Source organism: Calonectris borealis, chromosome 8 (genome assembly GCF_964195595.1).
Source record: "Calonectris borealis chromosome 8, bCalBor7.hap1.2, whole genome shotgun sequence".
Lineage (NCBI taxonomy): Eukaryota > Metazoa > Chordata > Aves > Procellariiformes > Procellariidae > Calonectris > Calonectris borealis.
This window is the reverse complement of record NC_134319.1, coordinates 6,993,127-7,013,582: the sequence shown is the minus strand read 5'-3', so window position 1 is coordinate 7,013,582 and position 20,456 is coordinate 6,993,127. Positions and strand designations below refer to the sequence as shown.

Below are 20,456 nucleotides of genomic sequence, written 5' to 3'. Positions count from 1 at the left end.
TGTAGGAGTTTCTCCTGACTGAAATGCTGTCAGTTAGACAGCTCTTCAGTTAGAAGCACCGCAGGTGAATCCTGCACAGACTGGAAAATGTAAAAGCCACCCTTATGAGCCAGTCTGGAAAACAGGAGCTCTGTTTGTTACGGGAGTGCTTCGTTTGTCAGCTACCTTACAGTACAGCTCTTTCTTACTCAGTGTCTTTCGATTTCAAAGCGAACTTCTCAAACATCCTGTAAAAATTCAATTATCCCTAATTTTCATAAACGTAGGCTAGTAGTTTTAAAATATATGTATATATTTTTATATATATGTATATATTTATACCTATATATCTATCTAGCCTAGATAGATATATACACAGATAATCTATGCACAGCAAGCCAAACATACAAAAAATAAATACTCTCACCCCTCTACTATATTTACAGAACAGATCTTATAATCCAGATTTTGTTAATAAATATTTCTAAACTGCCTGTACAGAATTTGTTTTACTTATGTTGATGGATAGCCACAAAGCATATTCAACATATTTACAAAATATCTATAAATATAGTCTTAAAATAAAGCAATAGCTACTGAACCTTCAGCCTGGCTGGTTATGTACATTGAGTTAGTAGCTCAGCTGTTGCTTATTCACTATCACAAATGGGTAGTGCAACAAGTTAAAATGTGTATAAAAGATTATACATACAAAACTCTCACATCCTTTGGATGTTTGCAGTTCATTATAACTTTGTGGTTACCCTTCTGCAACATAAATAACGATTAAAAAGAAGAAGCAGGTTCTGTGATCCAAAGCAAATTTGTTGAGTGTGTTGTTTAGAGCAGCAACTTCATCCTCATGGCAACCCGTCATCTTCTAAGCTTAATGCTACACGCTGTGAAGGAAGAAAAAAACACTTGAGGAGAAAGTTTGTGACTTGTGAATTTTGATGCATTAGAAGCCAATTCTGATACTGTTGCTATCTTGTATTTCCTGTTAAAAATCTCATTGTTGCCCTTAGTGTAATGGTGACAGAAATCTATTTTTGATCTGATTCTTCTCCCCAAATGGGGTCGCTCACTCCAGTGTTACTGAAGAGGTGTTGGAAAGTTTAATCCGCTTGTGAATTACATGGATAAGGTTCCTTGTAAGAGACGACACCTTCTTCTAGTGTGATCTCTAGCAGGATCTTTAGATAATATAGGGCATTACCTACATGACTGCCTCCCTATAGAAGCTATATTCCCTTCACTCATTACTTACAGATGTTTAAGCTTGCTTCTAGAAATACAATGCAGTTATAACTGCCAATGCTTCATGTCACCAGGGCTGCTGCTTTGCAGGAGGCTCCTTTACAGGCAAACTGCCATGCAGAACAGGTTCTCTTTCTTCTGCGTACACAGGACTTGCTATCAAAATGAGCGTTTGCTTTTTGTAAAGCTTAATCTTGCCAAGGCAAACTTCCTTAACTTCTTGCAGAACCTCATTTAGAGGAATCTGACTCTTCTTTACACTGTTAAATTACACAGAAAATATTTTCCCTGGTTTGTAGAGAAACTCAAGTTATCCTTAAGATAGTTTAGACACTTGGTAGCAGTCTAAGCACAGATATAATGGAATCCAGTAGAGGATAAGTAATCAGCTCTTGAGATAGACAGCTTTACACTTGCTAGCTTACTACGTATATCGATTAGAACAATTATTTTTAATTTGAACAGAGTATCTTATTATATAGACCACTATATTCTAAGACAACTGCATGAGCTGCCTAGAAGTTTTAGGCTTCTTGCCTATTCGATGATTAATAAAGTAGTTCTGGTTTTTGTCATTATATGCCAAATAACCAACACTGTAATCGGCTGAAGATAATTCTGTATCTAAATTCTCAACAAAATTAATCTTCTCCGTCAGCAGTTTCCTCAGATACTTACTGCTGGGTAGACATGTCCAATTTGGGCAGTCCGCCCAATGTGGATTTCGTCTTCATCTTCCTCTTCTGTTGTCTTCCTATACACTGGATTATCAAAATTCATGCTTTTAGTATTCTTCCGTTTCCAGTTTCTCCAGATGAGGTATCCCCCCATGCACAGCAAGCCAATGACCACTGAGGAAAGGGGAGAGAAAGGGCTGTTAGCCAGGCATGAATCTGCCGGGATGTTCCCATGTAGGTATCTGTCCTTGTACAATTTTCTCGAAGCCAGGCTACTTTTCCCCATTTCAACTGTTCCTGTACTCTTTCCCACCCCAACCCTGAAAGTCAGAAGAGTGTATTTCCACTAGCATTTTGGTATCATCTTCTTCAAAGAAAGATTAAATCAAATCAGCTTACCGACAGGAATGACAATTCCAATAACAGCTGCTGTCACAGTGGAATCAAAGCCTTGGTCATTATTTGCATCTGTAATTACAGAAGTGGTTCTGATCATTTCACTCATCTGCTCGTTTTAAAGCCACATCTAAAGAATGTTTTATGTTAGTAACCATGTTTTCTGCCCATCAGAAAACTTTTGTAATCAAGGAGTTTATGAAAAGTTTTGTAATAAAATTATTACGAAGATAAAAAGCATATACACACAAATCTGGGCTAAGCTGAGCTGTTTCTTCTTAGGAACGATAAACAGCCTGGCCATAAAGTGCTGCTGCCCTCGCAGGATTGCAAACTACATACCAGGAGTGTGGCCACTTAAGGGAAGTGCTCAGCACCGTGTTATCAGATAGAGAAGCTCTAACCAGAAATAGTAAGTGACTGTACTTGTGCCTCTAATTTTCAAGCACAAAAAAGGAGGCCAGTTTTAAAAACCGTGAAATTTAATGGAAATTCCATGCATGGATCAGGGGATGCTGAATAGTGCTCTTAAAAATCCACAGTAGAACACTTTCTAGTACTGACACAATTAATGATTTATTGAGCTGTCAGAAGAAGAATGTAGTTCAAAGCCATCTGCCCAGCTTTTCTTTTTAATTATTTTTTTATTTATTTACAGCTAGGTGTTAGTCAACACATATATCACTCATTGCTGCAGTCTGCCTCAGCATGCAAGAACGACCCCCCCAACTCGATATTGCACTTACAAGAGAAAAAAATAATTATAGGGAAAAATAATTACCAAAAAAAAAAATCAAAATACCTTTCAAGTTATATACTTAAAAATGTTTGCTCTGAGCTCTTATAATAGGGGATTAGCACAGAAAATGTCTTTTTGCTAAAATACCAGGAATTGAGAGAGGAGGAACTAACTGTATTTTCTCTTTTCATACACCAATTCATGGAACTTAAAAGGCAATTTATCCTTTTAAATACTTGGCAGGTTGTTCTGTTACATTCTTAGTTATTTACTTAATAATAGGCCAGACTATTTCAAATGTGGACAATTAAAGCACCTTGCTTCCATGGCTTATTAAAAAGTTAATTACTGCATTTGAAAGAAATTTGCACAAAAAGAACTTGCAAGAACGAATTTTAAAAACTGGATTCTGCCTTCCCACATGCAGTACAGAGTGCACTGCATCACTGTTACTACAAAAAGGCACCCTAGTCAAACAGAGATGGTTTATTTTTGCTTTCCAGATGCAACGGAAACTGCCTATTCTGCTCAGTGAAACGTTTAAGGAGAAAAAGCATTCTTCTCTTTTTAGAGCAGTCTAGATCTGTTTGAGGTCTTGAATGACAGTCCTGAAAAGTAAAGTCTTCTCTCTGGACTAGAATTTTTTTTTTTTTTTTTTTTTGGAAAAGCAGTTCAGCTTTTCTGCTTCGCCTTGGCAGCACGATCTAGAGGGATGACCTGTTAGCACTGAGAAGGTAGGCTGGTGTTTCATTACGCACTCATTGTTTACGGTGAACTTTAGGACAGCCTATTAGCGCTCTCCATTGGGATACTTTTCTAATATTGTAATGAAAAACTTCAAAAGTTTGTCATGGATCAGGTCACATTAACATGAAAAGCACAGCCACAAAAACAGATGCAGCTTGTCTTGGGCTGTAGTAATTCCAAACGTCCAGCAGGGCTAAAGCTGGACAGGAGGCATTTTTCACCCACAACTTGTGCTGGATCACATTAATAATTCAACAATTAAAATAGGTGAAGTACCTGTAGAATCATCCCTGTTACAGTATGCAGCACGACAAACAGCGCTGAAGCTGGTATGAACTAGTATTAGGCACAAGGCGAGGACCAGTATGAGGGCCTCATCTCTACAGTCAGCTTTACGTGTGTTGGATGAGAACCTGACATAAGTTCCTTAACACCCCGAGTGACTAGAGTCACATCAGCCATCATAACAGAGGTGTCTGCAGAAAGAGTACCTGATTTCTCCCGCTATGCAACAGGATGTGCCTGCATCTGACCTGTTTATAACTCAGGTGGTAGGTCAGGTGTCCCACCAGTGCATGAGTTTTTGTGATATGGTATATATAGAAAAAGAAAAGAGGAATCTCATTGACTTACAGTGCTGTGATAAATTGCTGTTTCCAGTGGTCATCTCAGAATCTATAAGGATGGATGTGGTGGAAGGTAAATGAAAACTTGGGGTGGTAATCGTAGCTTCTGATACAGCTTTGGGGACGACTTCAGTGGTGTTATTGGCACTGCCAATTACAGTTGCGACAGTCATGGTACTGGCAGTATGGGATGCTGTGGTTGTAGAAACCAGTACAGTTGAAGTAGTTGGAAGATCTGAAAAGCAAGAGCAAACATGAGATTTGGTAAAAGTAAGTACACAAAGCAAATCACAAATGGTGATGAAAATCTGAGGAGGATTGTTACGTTTACTGATTAGAAGCAGAAATCAAATTCCAATTCTATTTACCAGGTAGTCAGACTATTGATAGTTCTCTGCCTAAAGCTACAGAAATTATTACCTGAAGTCAAGCTTTATTTATTAATAGTAGTAAAGCACTCTGGACGGGAGGCAAGAAGTTCAAAAACTTAGGGTTTTTTTCAGTACCTCAGAAGATACTGAATTTGTACCAGGAACTATTTGTGTGTTAGAGAAAACTACACTGAAACCACGCATCTCTTCAGGATGTTATCAGCAATGACTGTGGCCTCTCCAGATCCAGAATCTATAGGGCAGTAATGTAGCAAATTTTAATGATTTATTGACCATTCACACTTAGTGCTGGGCCTTATGTCTTTTTTCCTCTCCTGCTGTATCTTTTTCTGGTTATGCTTTCAAAAATAAGCAAGTTTTCAATAAAGGACACCACAATGCTGGGTTCAGAAGGCAGCAAGCATGTGGAATTCAAAAGCTAATGTTTGCGTTCCACCATCAGGAAATACATTCACTCTAAGTATGATTTTGTTGGAATAGCGAAACAGCGATGTGATTGTATTTACCTTTGTAGCATTTTTTCATGTCAGGACCCAGCCACATATTGTCAGGACAGGCACATGTATACTTGGGAGAATGGGGAGAGATCTGAGGTGCAGGAAGACACAAATACTCGCAGCCTCCATTTGGCTGGGGGCTGAGCTCACAGGAATCTGGAGCTGTTCAAGGATGGGAGAAAAGAGAAGTTATTTTTCTAATTATTTATTTCTTGTTCTTGGCAAAGAAATACCAGGTCCTCTAAGAAGACTCTCTTCCACTCCCTACCTCAATTAATCAGGCTGCGTAATCATCTTTACAGTTTGGAGTAGAGTGAAACCTTACAGACTACTACAAAAACTGCCCAAATATATAATGAATGGCAAGCATCAGAGTGATGAACGTAACTCACTGTTATCATTAAACAGCTATTAACAAATTGCAGACTTTTCAATAAATGCTGCTGCTGAATTAATTATGCAGGAACTTCAAACATTAGGCATTGATTTCACATTATTACCTGTGTTTCTCTCTTATCAAGAACTGTCAGGTAGTATTTAATTTACTAACTAAATAAACGTGATTTAGGGCCATGATACTCCGAGGTCATGTCTTACCTTTGGGCTGCTTTAATTCATGAAATACTCCGACGTCATGTCTTACCTTTGGGCTGCTTTAATTCATGAAATACCACGATGTCATGAGGATTATTGAGATTTTCTGCCAAAACTGAGATGTCCAAGCCATTCAGCCTGTTTGCGCTGAAGATTGCTTCATTCTCCAGGTCAGTCCAGAACACTCTGTCCTGCAGGAAATGCATAGGATTTCTGACCTGGCCCTGCTCAAATCCAGCTCAAGCTGGATTAAACTGCAGTAGTCACCAAATCAACACACTGTGTTCCTACCTTGGGGCACCTTCGGTTCATGCTGCTTCTATCTGCAGCATTTTTCTTTTTTTTGGACACCGTCATTTTGAATGTTTAAAAGCACAGCAATCCTACGTGTTTATAAAGTGCTTAGTAATTCTGAGTAGCTATGAGACTGAGACAAGGGAGCAGAAATTTGATTAAGTACGGAAGAGTTGCATACATTCTGTTTCTGAACCATTTTTTTTCAAGACAGGGTGGATCGTGAGCAGAACCAAAGGGCCATACCAGAAACTTTGTTATCTTTGCTGATTTTTTTCTTCCTTCCAAAGATAAGACCTGCATTAAGCAGGTATCTGAGAAGAGGCCAGTGCCTACAGCACACCTGGAAGATGAGTATCTATTTATCTTTTTTTATTAATATCTTTTGCATGGCATACTACGATTGAAGATAGAAAATAACTGGTCAAAAAGGTACACAGGAATTGCAGTTATGAAACTATTTAGTTGCTTGGTCAGCTATGTATGCTGCTGCCTGCTAAAACCACACATATTTCAGTAAGGAAAGCCACATTGTTGGAGAACAAGGGCAAATTACCAAAAGCAGAAGGGTTGTCTGTTATTCTAACCAGCCATTCAGATGAGGAAGAGTGTACAGAGGTTAAATAACCCAAGAGAACCTTCCAAACACTGCTGATGAGGATAAAACTAAAGAGCAGCAATGTCTTGGGGAAACCTATGCCCAAAGTTAGATGCCTAGATATCACACACATTGCATGGGAGGAATATGGATTTTAAGGAAGAGGGGTTTGCTGAGTCAAAAGCCAACTTAATTAAGTGAAATGAAAAGAAAGGAGACTGTGACACACACTTTGACAGGGAGCCAACCAGACACCTTCCTCTGCTACAGCTTACCTAGACTGAGGTGCCAAAATTGAAGCTTTTGTTGCCATAACCATTTAAATAATGACAGAAAGGAGCTTAGCTACAAGAGAGAAGACTTCACTGCCCCAGGCTAGTGATACTTGGCAGTCCTCTACCAGGGAAGAGCTCGATTGTCTCTCTGCTTCCACCCAGGCAAAGCAGGGATTTGAATTATGTCTTCCATACCCCTGGAGTACCCTGAGATAGGACGGGGAATGCAGAGTTTCGAACACATACTTAGCATGAGATATAACTGGAAGGAAGCCAGTAGCCCTGGGTCCTGCCACTGGGTAGCTGTGTATAAACTAACGGCAGAAATGTGGATGCCCATTTATGTAGTAATTTCTGCAGATCTCAGCAGGTCTTAGTTCTTCCTTGATGACATTTGAGGATCTCAACTGTACTATTTAATTAATTACTGCACTGCTCTTAGTAAGGCTACAGTGTGACACTGAATGGCACAACAGTACTGAATCTACAAGACTAGTAGGGTTTTCAATGGAACATAGTCAAGTAGGAGTTGGAATTCTACCGCCTTTGTGAAAATTGACATATCTTTGTAGGATCACAGCTATATTTTTTTTGAGAGGGAAGTTTCTCTGATGTGTGGCAGGGTTTATGTGTCATAACTGGAGCAGTTCAGCCTGAAAGACGCTTTCAGAACTAGGTGAACAAGCACCTTTTTAATGCCAAGTCCCCAACCTCAGCAATGCACTGGTGCACAGTGACTGCAGGGGGAGCCCTGGAAGTGCCTTGCTGGCACAGATACTCCCAGCTGAAGCCTTGAGACTCCGGAGACAGGTGAAAACGTTTCTGAGGATACTTCTGCAGATGCTGGGATGGACACAGAAACAACTAGCCAACACAACAAAATTTAAGGGGCCGTCCTCCCCTGAGGGTTCTGTTGGCACCAGAAAATGCAACACAGGTATGCAAAGATGGTATGAAACAAAGCTGCTGAGAGCAGCAGAGTGCTCCACTGCAGGCTGAGAGGTTGCTCTGAGCCTGTGCAGCTCCCCTGAAAGTCCAACTTTCAAAAGACGAGAGACATGTTGCAGTGTCACTCAGTGAATGGTTGTCCCACCTGCTGACCACAGTAAGTGGCTTCTCCCGTCCCTTGCTAAGAGTTTGGCCTTTGTATGGACAGCTGGCTCAATTCAAATCGAGGAAAACCCATCACCCATTTTCCAATTCTGTGGGAGGTGTTACGCTGGGCACGACCTGCCCCTCACGGATGCACTGGTAGTACGTTAGATAAAAGCGTGAGACAACGCATGGCTCCTGATTAAGGGCTTTAGAAAACAATTTTCCCTGCTGAAGCTGTACCAGGTCAATCGGTTTCTATAGCAGCAAACGCCCTCACTGAGCTTTCTGTGCTATGCAAAAGGCAGAGCTTTTAATCAAGAAGAGCTTTGAGACCTCTTGCAGTCTCCAGTCTGTTCTGCATCCGTTTTCGACTCTTACCTCAAACACTGCTAAGCCGAAAGGATGGCTCAGATCGTCAACAGAAGAGATCAGAACTTTTCTGTTGCTGCCATTGAAATCAATGCAGGACAGTGAATGCAATTTGGAATCTACCCAGTAGAGACGCTGATTCAGCAAATCTGAGAAGTGAAACACAATGAAGCAAAATTACACACAGCTCCTGCAACTCTTTTTCTCTTGCCCAGCATGTTTTTCCTGCTGGCAGCATGACTAATCTCTTTATTATTGGGCCCTTTTTTTTTTTTTTTAACACTAGTTCTGATTTTGAATCAGTGCCCAGATATGTTGGGATAAGATCCTATAAAAAAGATTAAAAAGGAGGAACATTCTGGTGTGTGTGTGTGGAATGCCTGACTGACAGCTTTGTACAATGAGGTTCTTTTGTTACCAGGAGGAGCAGGCCAGCAGCAGTTTGGGTTTCCCAGAGTTGCTCCATCAGTGCCTGAGCGAGGAGCTTCGTCCCTCTCAAGGCTATTCAGTCCTTGGCCCTTGCTGGAGAACAACAACTGTGATTGAAATGAAACACCTCCTTGAGGGAGCTGTGCGATTTACATGTTTTCAGTGAGGAAGAATCCTGGGTCCAGAAACCCTTCTGCTGCTGCAGGCTGGGGGAATGCTGGTGGTGGGGACACTCCTACCACAACCAGCCAGGTTTTGGGGAGGGTGCAGGTAAGAGTGTGAGGGAAGGATCCAATGTTATTTAGAGTGCTGAGCCCTGAATTTGTCTTCCTGGAGCAAATTCACTCATTTTGGATGAGATTCACTAAACAGAATGCAAGTGGATGAGTGCCAACACAAAACAAGTTCTGTAATTAAACAAGTCATTAATTAATTTCTTAATTACTAAAAGATAACATTATTTGTTCCCAGCAGTAGCATTTCAAGACTATGCAATGGTAGCAGCATTTTCTTCTACATCCTTGTCATGGTCAGAATTTTCAAATATAAAACCAAGCAGAGAACCTTGCATCTGCATGGTGTTAAACACATAGAGCTGTAACTCCAGAGGAGAGTGTCCCGGGCTGCCCCATGAGGGCAGGAAACCTCTCTTCCACTCCTGCAACTTGGTGTGGCAGCGAGAAAGGCCACAGCCCTCTGCGGGCCAGCAGGATGCAGGACATGAGCCAAGATGGGTTCCATCTCACTACGCCCACCCAGAGCGGCTGGGCAGGCATGTCGACGGGGAATGGGCTCTGCAGGCTGTGTCTCTTTCCTTGATGTACCACGCATTAATCAGTCCAATGAAGTGTCTTGACACTGCTTCCGAGACAGGTCCAGGCCCAGAGACATTAGCACCAAGGACTCTCTGATGCTTCCGGGACTTCCAAAGGGTTGTTGCAGCTCTGCATCCTCCCCCAAAATTTCCCTTTGCCTTAAGGCACACCTAAAAGCAACTCAAAGCTCCTGCAGTATGAGGTTCTGATTGTGGCAAGACTTACTGCCTGTGCTTGCTACTGCAATAAAATCACTTGTGTTGGTGAGCAGTAAATTACAGAGTATTTCCAGGACTTTTTTGTGCAGGTGCCTTTGCGCATTTACAATTTTGTTTTCCTATTTAACAATAAAAATAAATTTATGTCAGCCACAGTGGCTGCTGTATCTCTAACCTGGGCACTTACCAAGTGTGATGCCATTTGGCCACTCAATGTTGTCAGTCACCAGCACTTGCCGCCCCACGCCATTCAGGCCAGCTTTCTCAATCTTAGCTTTGTCTCCCCAGTCAGACCAGTACATGAACCTGAAAGAGACAGATGCAAGCATACAGTAAATTGGACTCTAGTGTAAGAAATCTGCACTACTAATTGGAGTAAGAGGTGCCCTGTTCTCTCCTTATTATTGCAGAGACCCTCAGCCACTTCAGTTAATTCTGATATGCACCTAGTGGAGCCACATACTGTCCCACAGGGTACTCTACCACAAAACTTCCATCAGAATGCAAAATCCCACCTTAGTAACCCCATGCAAACTATCTCCTGGTGTGTCTGCTAGGTATGTGGACTTCACTTATCCAAGTAGCCCATACACATGTCAGACAGACTACTTCATTTCCCAGCACAACCTATATGCGTGGACCAGCTCAGGCCCATCAAACACATGACCTGACCATTATTTTCAGGACTTACCTTTAACAGCAGTGGCCTTGTAAAGAGTTAGTTGAACCATCTCAGCAGTCCCGTTTAAGTTCAATGGATCTATCTATCTTAAAGTGCATCTCAAGTCTTGATGAGATGAGAACCACTCACAAGTTTGTAAGAGAGGAAGAAAGAAGACTGGAACATCTCTGTTGGCGAAAGGAGTGTTTGTGCTCTTCACACCTACCTCCGTGTGGGATCAACAGCAATGGCTCTTGGCTCACTGAGGTCACTGTTGAAAAGTGTCCTCCTCCTGCTTCCATCTGCAGTGGCCACTGAGATGGTCTTGTTTCCGGAATCCGTCCAGTAGATATTCTTGTGAACCCAGTCTATTGCCAGTCCTTCAGGAGAGTTCAGCTGGCTGTCTATCAAAATCACCTGCTCAGCTGTGTCACTCGCTTTGTCTATGTAGGCACTGCAAAGACAGGATTTGTCACTGGACCGACATACGGCACAAAGAGGGCTGTGCACATGGGGACGGGGTTGGACCTCAGACAGCTGAATGCCAGGTAGCACCACCGCAACCCCACAGAAAGAAAGTGCACATGTGGCAGCATGATTGACATAGAAACCCTTACGGCTGCAACCGCCCGCTTTCTCCTACAACTTGTTCTTATTTCTCTGTATCTGGACAGCAGGAATTTCCAGAATAGGGAACTGCCATTTTATCTTTCTACCTGCTTCCTGCTACAACTGCACGATTCAGCAAAACATTTAACTTCAGACAAGTTAACTTCAATAGCATCGATTCATGGGATTTATGGACATTAGAAATATAATCTCCAGTGCTCTGCTGAACAGAGTTGAACTTAGCATGCAAATAAAAGTGCTTAAATGTATTGCAGAATTAGGACCTGTGTAACTAATTATGATTCATCAAAGGAATTCCTGGAGCTGTACTAATTTGGCAAGTGATCTCATTAGATACAAAGAAAATGTTCACTAAATATCAGTGGCAGCCTCAAAATCTTCCAAAACGCTAATGAAAGGCAGCACACTCCACATGGATGTTTCATAAATAACTCAATGTTGCTCCTACAAGCATACAGGCTGATTCTGCTCTGTTGCCCCAGCACCAATATCAATTGCACCGAGTGAACTGAAATGGAGTTATTCTGAATTTGCATCAGTGTTTCTAAGAGCTTAGTCTGGCTCTGAGAACAACTCGGTACATCTTAAAAAAGTTACAAAACAGCAGAAAGTTCCGCCCCCCCCCAAAATTTGAAACTGCAAGATGGTTTACATCTCCTGTTCAGCGGCCATCCTGCCTTTGGTCATGGAATGAGAGGGCAAGTCGTACGGGAGCTGAGCTCTCAAGTATCAGATTAAAGACTTGGAAACAAATGTCTAAAACCAGGAATTCTTGACACTGTTTTATAGTCTGCGGCCCAGGCTGGAATGGCTATGCAGAGTCACCCTGGATTAACAGCACACTACTGCATCTTCACAAGAAGGAATGGTTTTGGTTTCTCTCTGACCCAACACCAAATGAATGGTATCATCGGGGTTCTGCAGGGCATCTGACAATGTTCCCAAGACTCTGTTATTTTAGTTTGACGAGCACCACGTGTTCTAACTACACAACTCCAGGTCAGTTAATTCCTCTCCAGTGAAGCAGTCGTGTTCAATACTTCCCGCCCACCATCGTGGTGAACTGCTGCGCTGTACTGGCAATGTGACTCGCTGCACTGGTGGGAAAGCCGAGAGAGGCTCCTGCAGCTTTCAGAATGGGAGGGCTGAAACACAGGTGACATTTCAATTCTCCCAGTAACTAAAAATTGTAAAAGGTCCTCTGACACCCCAAAGGGGACATGACTTCAATAGAAGAGGATCTGGAAAGCCAAGTGAGGTGAGCGTTAAGAAAGATGGGATCTCTTGCCAGCAATTACCTCCTGTACCATAGTTTTCACCTTGCAATAGCCTCTCAACTATAGACTGCTTTTCCCCAGAGGACTCCGGCAGGTGGAGTCCTGTTCTCTGCTGGAAGGACACGGTGGCCTTTTGTTTAGAAGTGTTTGGTATTAGTGATAGTAGCAGTATCTTAAACAGCAACATTAATTGTTAAGGAGTTATAATTGCACAGCTTGCTCTGCAGAAAAGGTGGGACTTACAACAAAGCTAATGCAAGCAGGAGTAAGGAAGAGAAAAATTTTGCTGTTTGGAAAAAGAAAAAAGCTTGATATAGCCACGTTCAGTGTATGAACACTGTTCAGTGGCCCCCAGCGCCCCAGGGCATTCACTGTCAGAGAGCTGCAGGAGGAGCAGTGTGTCTTGAATAATTCTCTGTATGAATACAAAGCCCTTACCCACCCGTGCCTGTGCCTACAGAATCAGACACAGTGAAAGCAGCCAGCTTTCTTGTGAACCATCTCCCCATTTTCAGAGCCCCACAGGCCCACTCAGGGTACCTGCCTAGCTACTTGAGTGCTTAATACTCAGCACAGCCTGGGCAAATTTCCCTGCCAATGGCATGGGAGCTACCACAGCCTGCAGAAACCCTGGCTTGGCTCCCACACACTGAAACCAATCAACCTTTGCCTGATCATTAGCTAAAATCCAGAACAAATCACTTAGAAGCTCTAATAGGGTGCCATAGCTATGCAAATCAGAATATACATGGGGGATTTTCAGCGCATAAATTGAATGCATTTTTGACTAGGCACACTCACAAGCCCTGGTACATGATACTGTGATGGATGACATACAAACAGCTGAAGGAGGAGGGAGAATGAGAATTACAGAATGTATACTGTGGTCAAGTGCTGTGAATTTAAATCTAGTCTACCAGAGACTACAGTGGACACCTAGTATCTGTGTTACTACCTCCTTGCTCCACCATTTGCCTCCTTTGTGCTTTCAGATGCTAAGTCCTTTGTGGTTTCACGTACAGCAAGCACACAGCCCAGCAGCAGTCTCACGCAGCATCGCTTAGCGATATTATGATTCAGTAAACAAGAGTCTACGTGTAATTGCACAAAGCATCAGGATCTATTATTGACAAAAAGCCTTCCTGTATTATCAAACCAGGTAACTGCATAAGCCCCTGATTTCTTTTTCAATTCCTAAAAAAGCTTACAAAGTCTGGGCCACAATAGGTAATCCAGTAAGGGAAGAAAAGTCCTCAGGTTCACTGTACCTGCATTGTTCTCTGCATATTATCCTTAAGGGGTACCGATTGAACCACAGCTTTGGAAAGGTACCAAAACACACATTCTCTCTTGCCGCTTACCTGTAGATTTTTCGGTAGAACAAATCACACCAATATATTCTGTTTGTTGACACCTCCACGTCCAGCGCCACAACATTCTTCAGCATGGGAATGATGCGAGAGTAGTCCCTTTTCACCAAGTCTATCTTACGGACCTCATGGCGATTGGTGAAGATCAGGTACGGACTCTTGCCTACCACAGAAAATAAGCGCATTTGTCATTTTAGCAACTGACCGAAGGGCTGGATTCAGCTTTCATTTCTCAAACAACAGAAGAACTATCGGTCACTGATAGTTCTGCTTTGTAAAGAAGCTTTACACCACACCAGAAGCAAGTGTAAATGGCTTCCAGAGGCAGAGCTATCACACGCGGACATGGAGGACTGCAGCACCTCTGTGGTTATTAGATGCACAGTGGCTTTTGGTCTGCCCATTCTGCTAAGCCAAAAGCAAAACTGTGGGGGAATGTCCTCACCGTCAATTACACATTTTAGATACAAAATACATGGGCCAGATTTTGGTGACTCATGGCCAGGACAAGGAAGAGATAGCCCTCGGGGCTGGCTGGAGGGAAGGGAGGCAGTCAGACTTGAGGCATGATAGAGCCACATTGAATCCAGCAAAGCCAGGACTGGTTGCCAGAGAGGAATTTTACACTGTCACATATATGCAGAACTCACACAGTCCACCTGAGCACTTGGGCTCAGGCAGTTCACATCTCTTTTTTGTGGGGCCAGAGCCTGCAGCCTAGGTGCCGGTGATACTGCTGCTGCAGTTGTGACCTCAGGCCAGCCCAGGCCAGAGCCTCTCAAAAAGCATAAAGGTGACCTGAGTTTTCCAAAAGACAGGAGAGCAGGACATATAGAAACCCAATAGTTATTTTGCTTAGAAGACCATAGCCAGCACCTTAGCCTCCACGGTTACTGACAGTGAGCCCCATGAGGCCAGTTTCCTACTGCAGGAGACAGACACCTATGTCTCTAGGCTCAGACCAAGAGATGCACATCCTTGCCCTGCAAGTAGCAAAGCATGTGATTCTCTCTGTTCTTAAGTGTCACTAAAATAAGCTGCGAGTCAAATAGCTAAAGTTTTAGTTTGCTCTTTGTGCACTTCCCTGTTTGAGGTAGGGGCAGGGTGGGAGGCTCAGAATGAGCTTTAGTGGGTTAGACTGGTTTGTCTCTAACAGTGGCCAGTAGAAGATCCTAGTGAAAAGCGTCTTTCCACTGGGAAGGACAAAAGGGGATTGAGGAACATGATACAGAAAGGGAAGAGCTGCGACAAGGTTCTAGCTCTGAATTACGTCATGCTGCAGGGCTCCTGGCACAGACTCGCGGGCACAACAGAATTTTCTAAGCAACAAGCAGATCAGTGTCCCAGGATTTCGGTCAGTCCTAACTCACTGCAGGTGTGAGACTAACAGACTTTATGAGGACAGCAGGACACTGCGCATACCATATAGAACCTGGGAAGAAAGAGGCCACATGGATGTGCAAGATAACACTAGAGAAGCAATTTTGCATTGCAGGTAACTCACCCTTCCCCAAGAGACCCTCTATTTCCATTAAAGAAATCCCCAGCATGGCTAATGCTCAGTAATGCACAATTCAACTTTCTATCCCTCTGACATTAACATTCATTTTTGCAAAAAGATCGAGCGAACTGCTGGTGTTCATGTTGGTATTTGCGTTAGGAGGCTGGGAAGGTGGAGAGGTGGCTAACCTACCATGCTTTAATTGGGATGTTTTCTTCCTTTTAATACTACTACCACTAAATGTTTTTGCTGCACTGTTTTTAATAACACCTGTCAAGAGACTTTCTTTTCTAGTTTCAGCTTCGAACAGCCAACTAGTGACTGTAATCTTGTTCTGTACACTGTTAAAATATTCTGATCTGCATGATCAGTAGTTCTTGCCTAGAGACGCATCTGCTATCACCGCAGCAGTTCTGTGCTGCTCGAAATAAAATGTCTTTGCTTGCTTGCTTTGCTAGTTTCCTTTTGTTTCTGTTCCCCTAGCCTCAGCCTTGCAAGCATGTTTTCTTATCGGAGTTGTGGTGTTGAGCAAGCAGAGTTTAAGTGCCTGTGGTGTTGTCTTACCTACAGCTTTGCAGTTCTTGGACAGGGTGTCCATCTCATATCCCTCGTAGCACTCGCATTTGTAGTCCCCCTTGTAATTAATGCAGATCTGGCTACAAGCGTCTGGATTCTCACATTCATCTATGTCTGAAAGGAGTGTTTGAAACCCATCAATAACTTGAAATCAAACCATCTGTGATGGAGCAATGCTGAAGTGAATATAATCACGTCTCTGTATGGTGAAACACAAGGGACTGCTGTTTGCATGTAAATTACCTCCACACGTTTTTTTATCCAGAAGCTTGTATCCGAGCGGGCATTCACATTCATAACCAATCTTCAAGTCTTTGCATATGTGTGAGCAACCACCGTTGTTCATAGAGCATTCATTAATACCTGGAAGGGATATACAGATTATCTATGACAAAGGAGGGCTTTTAGTTGTAAGAGTGAATAAAATTAAGAGACATCCTCAGACGTTTTCCCACATCTATCAGCTTTTGGTAGCCAGGAGCTGGCCCCATAGAGCATATGAGTGACTTCACAGATAGGAAGCCACCACCATATCACTTTCTTGCTCTTCATTATTCCAAACCAACACTGTAGGATCATTTGGACTGAAAGCTAGTGGCTCAATGAACAGGAAGCCCTGGGGATACAGCGTACGTGAATCTCTGCATCTCATCCCATCAGAGAGCTGCTGCTTTGAGCACGTTCTGCCACATGTGAGAAACTTCCAAGGGACCTAAGGGCTCTCTCCAGGAGACTCCTCCTTCCCCATGCACTGGTTCATGTTGACTTTTCTGAACAGTCTCTCTGAGCTTTAATAATTCATGCTGGGCAAGACTCATCTCCCAGGGGCCAGCTATTTTGAAATACTGCACTGTTTTCCCATCTAGCCCCAAGGAATGATCTATGTGAAAATTCCAGAAAACACCAAAGTACAGTCTGTCAGAGATACTCCATTAGCACTGAGATGCAGTCCTCCCACAAACACCTCCCACACGACAGTCTCTGCTGGCAGCCTGCATCAGCCCAAGTGTGCAATTTATGAAGCAACAGCCCCCATCCTCTCCTGGGTCCCTGTCTAATCCAAGGCCACCTCTCTGATCCTGCTTTGAAGTGCTAAAATGAAAAACAGACTAAATGGATCCTTGTAACTAGAACTGAATGACAGGTTGAGGAAAGCTGGTTTCCTGTCAGAAATAACATTTCGTGTTGTAATTAACCTACACAGGGTGAAGAGAAAGTCCTCTCCCTAAGTAAGACTACTGAACAGAAGCTGTGGGATTTCAGGCATAGTGGGCTTACTAGAACAAGCAAAACTGATTTGCTTCAATCTATAATGAATTTAAAGGCAAATTTTTCATTTATCTTTTACTTCTTGCTTCCTTGCACACTGCAGGTGAGCAGTACAGCAGAGCCATTAAACCAGTGCTCTTGGAAGAAAATGAAAACAACCACAAGCCAATTAAGTCAGTAAGACTAGGAAAATACCATGCCAGAAGGAACCCCATCTCAGCTCTGGGATGCTTTCATCTTCCTATCAAAGACACACACATATAGATATCAATACATTATTAATAGAGCAAGTTCTCTAGGCTCCAAGGTGTCCACAGAGTCACATTGTGTGTTGTCACTGTTCAATGATGTTTATTAATGGATATCACCTATTCCTACACTTGCATGGGCCTCTAGCAAATTGGGTCATAAACATGCACAACTGCTCTCTGCAAAATACTACAAAGGCTGTTTCGACTAACAAGCAAACCCTCACTCAGATGATTCCCATGGTTTCAGAGGTGCTTTGTGGAATGGATTTAGAGACTGTAAATTAAGTGCTGGTTCACTTGCTGCACTTCTCAATAGGAGCTGAGGAGGAGCCAAGCAGAGACATTAGCCTGTTCTCTTTCTGCTGGGCAGCTGTTGCCCATTACCCAAACTTCAGCAGTATATTCATTGCCTGCCTACAATAAGACAAGTGATGTTCTGTCATCTGCTGTGCTTTTTTGGGGAATCTCAGAGGGCACTGCAGTGTCTAGCACACAGCTAGACAGACACACCAAGATGAGCAGCATGTCCTGCACCTCCTGCCTTCTGCATGGATTACTTGTGCGTGGGCATTACATTCACAGCAATCCACATCATTCTGCACTCTTAAAGAAACGTGTTTCCTTTGGGGGCTATTCTCTGATCAGCTTCCTAACTCAAATGACACTTCACTGCCAGCCTGGGACTGCACCAAGTTAGCCACGGCACCACCGTAAGGTTGAGCACCAAACCCAGCTGTGCCGTGCAACTGCCCAATCTCCTAAGATAAACGGGGCTGCCAGCTTTGTTGGGAGACCTCCACAGACAGACAAGTTGCAACACCCACTCAGAAAGGCAGGGAGATGTGGATTAGTGTGGAAGAAAGCAAGAGCATACTGAAAGCACAAGATAAGAGCATCCTCACTAGGCATGCACACACACTTCTTGTCTGATGCAGAGAAGAGACTGACAGTTCTTCCCGAATGTGAGTTATTTAGGAGGCAGGCACTGAGCTCCATGCTACTGGTGCTCCATGATGTCATGGAAAGGGATGTCTGTCTGAGACATTTCTGCACTGGGGAAAAAAAACAAATGTGTTTGAGTAATGCTCCAGATTGGGGCTGGTGCCCACAATGCCTGGTGGGAAAGGTGAGAGAGGGGCTGCCCTAAGGAGAGCGGCACAGCTCTCCGGCCTGGGTTTTCCATTCTGCTGACTCTGACCTGATGCAGACCCTGATGCAGACCCAGCTCTCATGGCTTGCGCATTCTCGCTAGCCCAGAGCTGGCAGGACACTGCGGAGAGCAACCTGCTGTCATTTTTAAGGGAAGCAGCAACAACATGTAAAACCCAGAAATGGCTGAAGTCATCTCTCAGCGATTGCTGCCACTCTATGTGTCTTCACCTTCAAAGCATGTTCCCAATGCTAAATTTTTATGATGTTATCACCATCTTTCAATTCAAAGATAACTTAGGCAATGAGGCTAAGTAAACTGGTCTGTGCTGTGGAGGACACTAATATCTGGGGAGAGGGGTAATTCCTGGTTCCTAATTCCGTGTTCAGTTCATACATCCCTCCAAGAACAAAAGCTGAGCTGAGAAGGGCACAGTTCAAACTTACAGATGATCAGACTAGGCTACTAATTATATTCATATGAAGGGTGATGAGAGAATAAAGGCAAAGAAAGAGGAGCAGAGTGAGAAATAGCATTAGCAGCTACATGTGGTTACACTCAAAGCTGTGAGCACCAGATGGAGGAGAGGGGAAGCAGTTACAACAGGAGCAACACGTAGAAGGCAAGTACTGTACCACATTCTTTCAGAGGCTCGTCAGACCAGTCCCTGCAGTCTCTATGTGAATCGCACACTTTGCCTCCGTCAATGCACTCTCCACTCTTACACTGAAACTTGCTGGGACTTTCACATGCTGACTCTGTCATGTCGGGCAAGAGAGGAAAGCAACTAAGTTAGACGAGGCTCATGACAACAAAAAGCCTGACATAAAGCTTCAAGAGGGTGTCATTAGCAGAAATGGGATGGGATTAAGCAAACAAACATTAAGCCTGAGTATCATGCAAGGAACTTTTCAAGTCATGCAGTCTGCCTGGTCAGCACAATCATCTCTCCCAAGCAACCCCACTGCCAGAATGGCTTAAAACTCTCTACAGGAAGCAGCCTGCCATGGCCCGGAGGAGCAGCACAGGCCTCTCCCCTTTCCAATGGCCACGCAGCTCTCGCAGGCTTACACCACGAGGCGTGCAGAGCTCTCTGTACCTACCTTGGACGCAGCCTGCCTCGTCACTGTTGTCAGGACAGTCGTGCACCTTGTCACACTGCTTTGCTCCGTGGATACAGGTCCCATCGCCACACTGGAATTCATCCGGCCGGCAGGTCACCAGAGCTTTAAAACAACACATTCAAGCATTAGCCACACAGGACTTGAAACTTCTGTGTGGTACCTTTTAGCCACGTACCTCTGACACTGCTGGAGTTTTGCACCCTCTGTCAGCAAATGTCACAGAGCATCGGCTGCTTCCGCCAAAGCAACAGAGGCAGCAGCTGCCTCAGCCACTGTCCTCCTGTGCCCCTCTGCCATCCCAGATCACCCTCTGTGTCCTCGGGAAAAGAGCATCAAAGCCCGTATGAGCAGATCTAGTCAAAACAGAATCAGTGCAGGCAGTGAAGCTTCTCGGGTGACACTTGCGCTGACAAAGGGTACAGGCACTCGCTAGCCAGCAAAGGGTTGCAGCCCTGTAGTTCACTGGGAAAACAGGCTCTTCATTCCTGGGACATGTTATGCAGCTTACTTCTGAAGGGACCGTCTTACAGATGTTTTCTTAAAATCCCATTAAGGCAGCGCACCCTGGAGAGCTCTTCATTCTAGCCTTTCCATCTTGCTGATTGTGTCCTGGTATCATATGACAGAAAATCACTGCCTCTGAATAGCTA

General features: G+C 43.6%; 1 protein-coding gene across 2 annotated transcripts in view; it reads right to left on the bottom strand.

Annotated features, from left to right (window-relative positions):
* Positions 1–691: 691 nt before the first annotated feature.
* LRP8 (LDL receptor related protein 8) overlaps positions 692–20,456 on the bottom strand; it is a 195,075-nt gene continuing 175,310 nt past the window's right edge. Inside the window, exons 6-19 of one of the 2 annotated variants that reach the window (XM_075155731.1) lie at positions 19,786–19,908; positions 19,318–19,440; positions 16,256–16,375; positions 16,001–16,126; positions 13,927–14,098; positions 10,885–11,112; positions 10,185–10,303; positions 8,545–8,684; positions 5,954–6,095; positions 5,320–5,472; positions 4,429–4,656; positions 2,313–2,381; positions 1,915–2,087; positions 692–878 (exon numbers count right to left, since the gene is read on the bottom strand). In XM_075155731.1, the coding sequence (XP_075011832.1) occupies positions 840–878; positions 1,915–2,087; positions 2,313–2,381; positions 4,429–4,656; positions 5,320–5,472; positions 5,954–6,095; positions 8,545–8,684; positions 10,185–10,303; positions 10,885–11,112; positions 13,927–14,098; positions 16,001–16,126; positions 16,256–16,375; positions 19,318–19,440; positions 19,786–19,908 (1,955 nt within the window). In that variant the 3' untranslated portion in view covers positions 692–839. The remainder of the gene's footprint in view (positions 879–1,914; positions 2,088–2,312; positions 2,382–4,428; positions 4,657–5,319; positions 5,473–5,953; positions 6,096–8,544; positions 8,685–10,184; positions 10,304–10,884; positions 11,113–13,926; positions 14,099–16,000; positions 16,127–16,255; positions 16,376–19,317; positions 19,441–19,785; positions 19,909–20,456) is intronic. The other variant, XM_075155732.1, reaches the window with a different exon arrangement.